The 7,798-nt window shown below is 48.2% G+C and overlaps 1 protein-coding gene across 1 annotated transcript in view; it reads left to right on the top strand.

Annotated features, from left to right (window-relative positions):
* The window catches only part of LOC118227477 (zinc finger protein basonuclin-2-like), a 21,571-nt gene extending 13,773 nt beyond the window's left edge, over positions 1-7,798 (top strand). Inside the window, exons 5-7 of the mRNA XM_035417979.1 lie at positions 1-777; positions 937-1,875; positions 5,299-7,798. The exon at positions 1-777 is cut by the window's left edge and continues 134 nt beyond it. Of these exons, the coding sequence (XP_035273870.1) occupies positions 1-777; positions 937-1,875; positions 5,299-5,968 (2,386 nt within the window). The 3' untranslated portion in view covers positions 5,969-7,798. The remainder of the gene's footprint in view (positions 778-936; positions 1,876-5,298) is intronic.

The raw sequence follows: 7,798 nt of genomic DNA, 5'->3' as shown, positions 1-7,798 counted from the left end.
GCAGGTGGTGACCGTGCCCCCCTCCGAGGCCGATTCGGGGATCCGGACCTTCATCGAGAGCAGCGGCCCCGCCCGTAGCCCTGCCCTGCTGTCCTGCCTGCAGGGGGGCGGCGGCGGCGGCGATAGCGTCCATCACTTCGAGAACCTCCCAAACAGCCTGGCGTTCCTCCTGCCCTTCCAGTACGTCAGCCCCGGCTCCGCCCCCACGCTGGGCCTCCCGGCCAATGGGCTCGCCCGTGAGCCCAGCCTGCCCACCAACGGGCTGGTGCAGGAGCCGGGCCTGCCCAATCAGAGCGAGCCGTCCGAGAGCAGAGGGTCGGAGGCGTCTCTCTCGCCCTGCCCCAGCCTGGGCGCCCCCCTGGGGAGGCTGAACCCCAAAGCGGGGCTTGGCGGCGCGACCCCGCCCCCCTCCCCGACCCCGCCCCCGCTCGGCGACCGGCACGCGCACCCCCACGCGCTGAAGCTGGGGCCCCGCGGCCTGCAGTACTCCTCGCTGTCCTGCAGGCCGCATCGCATGCGACGCATGGGCGCGGCGTCGCGCAAGGGCCGCGTCTGCTGCAGCTCCTGCGGCAAGACCTTCTACGACAAGGGCACGCTGAAGATCCACTTCAACGCCGTGCACCTGAAGATCAAGCACCGGTGCACGGTGCAGGGCTGCAACATGGTGTTCAGCTCGCTGCGCAGCCGCAACCGTCACAGCGCCAACCCCAACCCCCGGCTGCACCTGCCCGTGCTGCGCAACAACCGCGACCGCGACCTCATCCGCTCCGCCACCGCCGCCGCCGCCGCCCACCACCCCGCCCCGCCCCTCGCGGCCGGCCACGCCCACCCCCACGCCCGTGGCCACGCCCACCCGGCCACGCCCATCATCGCCAGCTGCGCCCACTCCGCCACGCCGGTCATCTCTGCCGTGCCCGTGATCTCTGTGCATGCCCACTCCGCCACGCCCATCATCTCGGGGCACGCCCACATGGCCACGCCCCTGTTGTCGGCCCCGCCCACCCCCGGTTTGGACCCCCTGCTGCACGGCTCGTTGGTTTTTCCCTCCCTGAAATCCGTGCAGCCCGTGCAGCCCATACCGCCGTTCTACCGCGCGCTGGTGCCTCCCGCCGCCCTGGTCCACCCGCCCGTCTCTCTGCCCTCCTCCCTGACTCCGCCCGCCTCCCACAGCCCCCGCCTCCCCGGCCAGGACCCCGCCTCCGAATCGCCCCCCAAAAAAAAGCCCCGGAAGTCCAGCATGCCGGTCAAGATCGAGAAGGAGGCGGCGAGCGCGATCGACGAGTACGAGGAGGAGGAGGAGGAAGAGGAGGAGGAGGAAGATCCCGGCTACGGCCGCCAGCGTTCTCCTTCCGCGGGGGACGGGAGTCCTGGCCCGGCACCGCCGTGGCTGGAGGAGCGCCGGGGGGCTCGCTGCGCGGAGCGCGACCACCAGGGGGCGCCAGAGAAGGAGCCGGAGCCAGAGACCCGCGACGGGGAGAGGAGCAGGTTTACAGAGCGGCAGGAGGAGGAGGCGCAGGAGGAGGAGGCGCAGGAGGAGGTGCACGGCCATCTGAGAGAAAGGGAGACGGAGAGCAAGATCTGCTCCTCGCCGCCCCCTCTCCGCCCGCTCGTCGCCGTTAAGGAGGAGCTGAGCGACTCCGCTTTCGACTCCGTGTTCTGCGTGAGCCGTCGGGACCCCAAGTTGGGCCTGCACCCCAGCTCCGCCCTGCACCCCAACACGGGCCTGCACCCCAGGACCTGCTACGTCTGCAAGAAGAGCTTCAAGAGCTCCTACAGCGTGAAGCTGCACTACAGGAACGTGCACCTGAAGGAGATGCACCTGTGCACACTGGCCGGCTGCAGCGCCGCCTTCCCCTCGCGACGCAGCCGAGACAGGTGGGTCCCCCAAACGCAGCCGGCAGCCCGCCACCCCGCACCACACCTGTGACAGCACACCTGTGCTCCCAAAAATAACGTACCTGAACCTCTATATATAATCTCAACAAAAATCATTTTCAACATACAAAAAGGCCAAGTTATTCACAAATAGGAAGTGCTGTCCATAAGTCATTAATTAACGTTTGTTAAATCTAGGCTTGTCGTTAAAAGTATTAATGTCAAAATGAGGCTAAGTTACAACAGTCAATATTGGGTATCTTAGCTCACACAAATTAAGCAAGCTGTATTCCAAAGCAATGCCACCCAGTGTTTCCTAAATTATTTCGTCTAACATGCCTGCGTGTTTTTCATCTTACCATCTGAAGAGGGGAAAAATGCAAAAACTCAAGTTTACATTACATTACATTTATGCGCCAGTTTGTAGTTTTATTGTGTGGACGTGCGAAGTTGTATCTGAATTCTGTGTTAACATGTCTGTGTTTACATGAGGTCAGAAGGTACAGAAGTTGATGCCTCTATGATGTCTCTATGCATAGCGATGGATTACTCAGGAATAATGCATTTTAAGATGTGGTAGCTACTGTTGCCATTCAGAGGAGCCTCTGTTCAGTTTCTTTTGTTCAGTTTTATTATTTTTTTATGTTTTATTATAGAGACTGTGCTACTTTGTAGGCTGTGAAGTTCTTTCAGAAAATCTGTATCTTTCATTCAGTCCAGTGGTTTAGTTGCCGGAAGTCTCTGAGACTCGCACTTGCATTTTTGCGTCGTTCAGTCATTGACGTTTGTCTAGTGCCGCTCTGCTGCTCAAAGCCGAGAGCACGTGTCCTTATTTCAGGCGCTAACGCGATGTTAACCTGCACGAGGTTACCTGTTACATACAGGTGCATACATTAGCGACGCGGGCCTGTCAAACCGCTGCATGTTTTAACATATACGGAGGTGAGGGTGAGGTGATGCTACGTATACTCGTTAGCACTTTTCGTAGCGACGCGCCCGGAACGCGCTCACATTAGCAGCTGGCCTGTCTGTCACAATCGGTTTCTCAAAGCTCCTCGTGCCACATCAGCCATCAAACTGTTTAACAGTCGCGAAGTTCAAACTTCAAACTTTCCGAAGTAATCTAAAGTAAATCTAAATTCAAATTTGATATATATATAGGTACTAAAAGTACTGGACGGTGATATTTGCATTTTTTAGTTATTGATAATTTGAAGATGATGTGTCGAGAGGGGTGGCATTATGGTGGAGTGCGTACAATTGATTTACAAGAACGTCAGTTTAGGTGCTAAAATATCAGAATTGAATAAGTGGAGCGTTGGGGGAAAAGGCAAAGACCAAGGCTTATACATGCTGTCATTTTTTGTCTTTAAAAAAGTGTACAAGGTATCTGGGGGATAACTCTCGAATACTGTTTTTTTTTTTGGAAGAGTGGCTGATAGGAAATCCACGGACGTCTGTACTTCAAAGTAATCTAGATAGCATGCAGGTATTCATTTCAGAACTCTTCCATAATGCCTTGAGTGACATCTGCGCCATCCTCTAAACGTACTGTATATCCTCCTGAAAATAAAGTTTATTTTAATTTTTTTAAACATAATACAAGTGTTTTGGATGACAAAAATATGTTGCTGTGAAAGTATTTTCAAAAGTATTAGGTATTTTATTTTTTATCAAATGTGCCTTGTAGTGTTGGTCTCAGTATAGTTATTCTTAATATTAAGGATATTAATATTAATCCCCTATAGGAGACATAAGAATTATATGAATTCTGGGTACAAGGAGGATATCACTGTGATGTACAAACGAGGTGCAATGGGATGATATTTTTGTGAATTTATTATTATTTCATTTTTTTGTCAACGAGTCCATTTCAGAAATGTGACCATCATCCTCCTTGGTTCTGTTTTATTTTCCTGGCTTGGGAGGAATTGATCTACTTGTTGTGGATTACAGAATATTGAATAAAAGAAACTACTGAGGATGGGAGAGTAGGAGGGCAGGGGGGGGGTTTACAAAAAAAAAAAAAACGAAAATTAAACTTAATTTCTTTGTGTAATTTTCCACATCACAGAATGCTAAAATTAATTCAGATTTCCATGTCGTTTGTAAGGCTTGAATAAAATAACTTGGGATGCGTACCAATCAAAAACCATCAAAGCTCATGCATTTAACAGTGGGGTTACTATTTTAGAGGGCAACGTGCCCTGTGTCTGAATGTGCAGCAATTATTTAAGCTTCATTTAACATAAACAACTGTTACACTGGTATCACACAGACTTAATGAACTTAAATATGCAGTGCTAACTGTCCTCCGTTTCACACCTCATCTCAATCAGTGCCTGTCTTACCTTAACAGGATAAAACCAACAACAGATGCTTTTTTTAAAAACAATGCAATTAGCTAATTTCGCAGCGCCAGCCTCCCAGGACCCCCTCTCAGCAGTGGGGGTCGTCAGCAGTAACAAACAAAAAAAAAAAAATGTTTTTTTTTAATGTTTAAAAAAGTAGGAATGATGAAATTGAACACAAGAGTCCGTTTTCAAGAAGAATTACTAACAAAACCCGGCGACAACTGCTTACAACTGCTAAAAGTGTTTTCTTAAATGTGATTTTATTATGTGACTACATCTACCCAATAAAAATTTAAATAGCAGTTATTAAATTCCATGTGAACTTGAGGTACATTTGTAATGTTACATACAAGGGTCGTTTACCACATTATCCTAAATGTTATACAAGAAAACCCATAAACATTTGGCTGTATTTATTCCAATTACACAAACACTACAGTATGTGATGTATTACTAAAAAGCCAGCTAGGAAAGGCCATGTAGTATAATTACAATCTTGCCTGAAACAGACATTGGTAATAAAATGTGTGCCAATGGATTGTTTTACACAGTGGAGATAATAAATGTTGAGACAGTGGTGACAGTTAATTTATTTAAACAATGAATAATGGATGTGATTCAAACTGATAATGAATGTGTTTTACGCAGTGAAGATAATGATTGTTTTAGACAAAGAATAACAAATATGTCTTAGATATGATATTAGGTGTGCTTTAGACAGTGATGATAATCAAAATGTTTTAGATATGATAATGGGGATGTTTTAGGCAGTGATGATAATTAATTAGTTTTAGTGATGATAAAGATTATATTTCAGATGTGGTCATGGATGTGTCTTAGCCTACGATGACAATGAATGTTTTAGAAATGATAAAGATGTGTGTTTTCGATATAGCAATGGATGTGTTTTAGCCAGTGATGACAATAAGTTTTTTTAGAAATAATAAAGCATTGTGTTTTAGATGTGATAATGGATGGTGTCTTAGCCAATGATGACAATGAATGTTTTAGAAATGATATAGTATTGTGTTTTAGATGTGATAATGGATGCATTCTCTTGTGGCCACAGGCACAGCTCCAACATAAACTTGCATCGGAAGCTTCTGACCAAAGAGCTGGACCACATGGTCCTGGACTCAGATCACATACCGCTGCCGCTGATTGTTGGTGGCCATGAGCGTGGTCTCGAGGCTCTGGGACGAGGAGGACGAGGAGGCGGGCGTGGTCGAAACGAAGGGTTCTCCCCTATTAATGGAGCCAGCCAACACTCCCCTGGCTTCTATGTAGCAGCGGAGCTCTGTGCTGCCTCCAGTGGCTGGTCCAGGTATAGCGCGCACTCGTCCACTGCGTCAGACCCCGGGAGCAGTGAGGGAGCCCTGCTGGACGACGCGCGGGCCGCCAGCGATGGAGAGGACATCTCCCAGAATGCCGAGGGGCTTGGGGACATTCGGTGCCGCAGGAGCAGAGCAGCAGATTGGCAGCCGTGTGACACCTCCCCCTCGTGCCACGACTCCGCCGCCCCCTCGCCACGCGACTCCTCCCCTGCGTCGCACGACTCCTCCCCTGGCCCGGTGACTCCGCCCCCTTCGGGCGATCCCTGTGGGTGTGTTGCCACACTCTCCGTCTGTGGCCGCATGCTGCGCTGCCACGCCCGACTCCCCTCTGCCCGCAGCCGGGACGGACACAGCCAGAATCCCGACCTGCAGGACAGCGCACCCCTCCCCGCCATGATGGACTGATACTAATACACGCCCCCCTCCCGCTAGCCCCCAAGTCTTCTGTGGACCCAGTCCAGCTTCCAGCATCCTCCACATTCATCCATTGTCTGTTTGTACTGCTTTCCCCTGGAAGCCCACGTACATGAGCAGAGAACCCTCATCCCAGATACAGGTAGACGTCTCTGATATTTCTGTCCTCTCTGAGAGTGGAGAAGGTCCTTTCTTTTCCATCTCCTGTTCCCTGAAATAGGAACCGCCCCCCTTCCTTTCTACATGGAAATCACTCTTTGATATGATTAACCGGGGAAAAAATAAAAATAAAAAGTGCTATTCAAACTTGTGACTTTTTGCCTGCAGAACTGCTACTAATGAGAAAGAGAAAGATAAAAGAGATCTTCTACGTGTTTTTCGTGCCGTTGTTTCTTTCCTGAAGACTGGCCCATACCAGAGCGTCACCTCCTGCATTTGTAAATAATTCCCCAACAGACTCCTGCTGTAAAAATGCATTGCTGGTTGCAGTATGACTGGCAAGGGAACAGGAACTTTAGATTGTTTCTCTTAAAACACATTTTAAATCAGACAGAAATCCAGACCCCCAGTTGGATGTGCTTGCGCAGATAATGATCGCATGCTGTAGGATTCCAGGAATGTGCGTAGTTTTTGTTTGTGGTGTTTGTAACGTGCGTTTCTCTGTGACACAAATGCAGTGTTACACTTTGCAACAACACAAAGGGATGACCAAATACTATTGTGAGAGGTAGATGCATTCATTGCGGTTCTCACAGATTGAGATTGCCTGGCTGAGTGGTAACAGTACTTAGCAGTAGCTGCATTAACTGTCTCCAGTGTCTCAAACGGCACAATAATGTAAAAACCAACCACTGGTTATCCTTATTTCAATTTATGCGGCTAAGAGGGCTCTAAATTCCAAGTGTGACTCCATGTTCAGTTGTGTTTAAAGTACATAATAAAGGCCACATGCTTATTTCCATTGAGGTAATCCGAGTCTATGATGTCCTTGAATCTTAACCCTAAAATTACACTTGTGATCTTTTTAAAATATTGTTTTTTTTTTGTTATTTCCTTGTGATGCAATGTAATATTACTGCAATACTGTAGCTGTGCTGCAGTGTTTGTTTTGTGAAAGATATTACCGTAATGCTCTGTCTGTACCTATTTCAGAACTCAGCATAAATTGTATAGTACAGCTATATCCAATAATTGGACAAGGGAGGGCACAGTTCTGTCCAATGGTATTTATTGGTGTGTGCATTTTCAGCTGAACCCCATATATATATCCAATTGCTTTTATAGGTAACTAACAATGATCATTGACAGGTAGAGGTGGTTTGATGTGAAGTATGGGGTCCAAAAAAGAGTGGTATACCCCTTCTACATACAATCATATTTGTAAAATTAAACACCTAAGTTTTATATAAAGTTTTTATTTGTCATATTGGTGTCTTGGTAAACACTGTCTCACTCATTGTGGATCTGCATGCTGCTTGTGCTTGTTGTGCATCTGGAGAGACCCTGTTTGCATAGCGACAGAAATGCTCTAACACAGTATATCCATAGCCAGGGATTATAGAATAGGGACAAGACAGGATGTGACATCACAGAGGAGCTCCAACAATCACAAAGTACATTGGTAATAACAAATAGAAACAGCGATAGCTTGTGGATACCTTCAGCCAATCTCTGTTGGCCTCGTTCCCTTTCTTATGGTTGAGCTTTTCCCTGATTTCAGTGGGAAAAGTGATTACACATCCATTCTATCCCTATTTCATTACCCTTGTCCGTATCAGGGAAAAGTGTCAGTGCTCCTGTTGTACAGTGTGCAATCAGTAG

The sequence above is a fragment of the Anguilla anguilla genome, chromosome 5 (genome assembly GCF_013347855.1).
Source record: "Anguilla anguilla isolate fAngAng1 chromosome 5, fAngAng1.pri, whole genome shotgun sequence".
In the NCBI taxonomy this organism is placed as follows: domain Eukaryota; kingdom Metazoa; phylum Chordata; class Actinopteri; order Anguilliformes; family Anguillidae; genus Anguilla; species Anguilla anguilla.
This window is presented reverse-complemented; position numbering and strand designations above follow the sequence as displayed.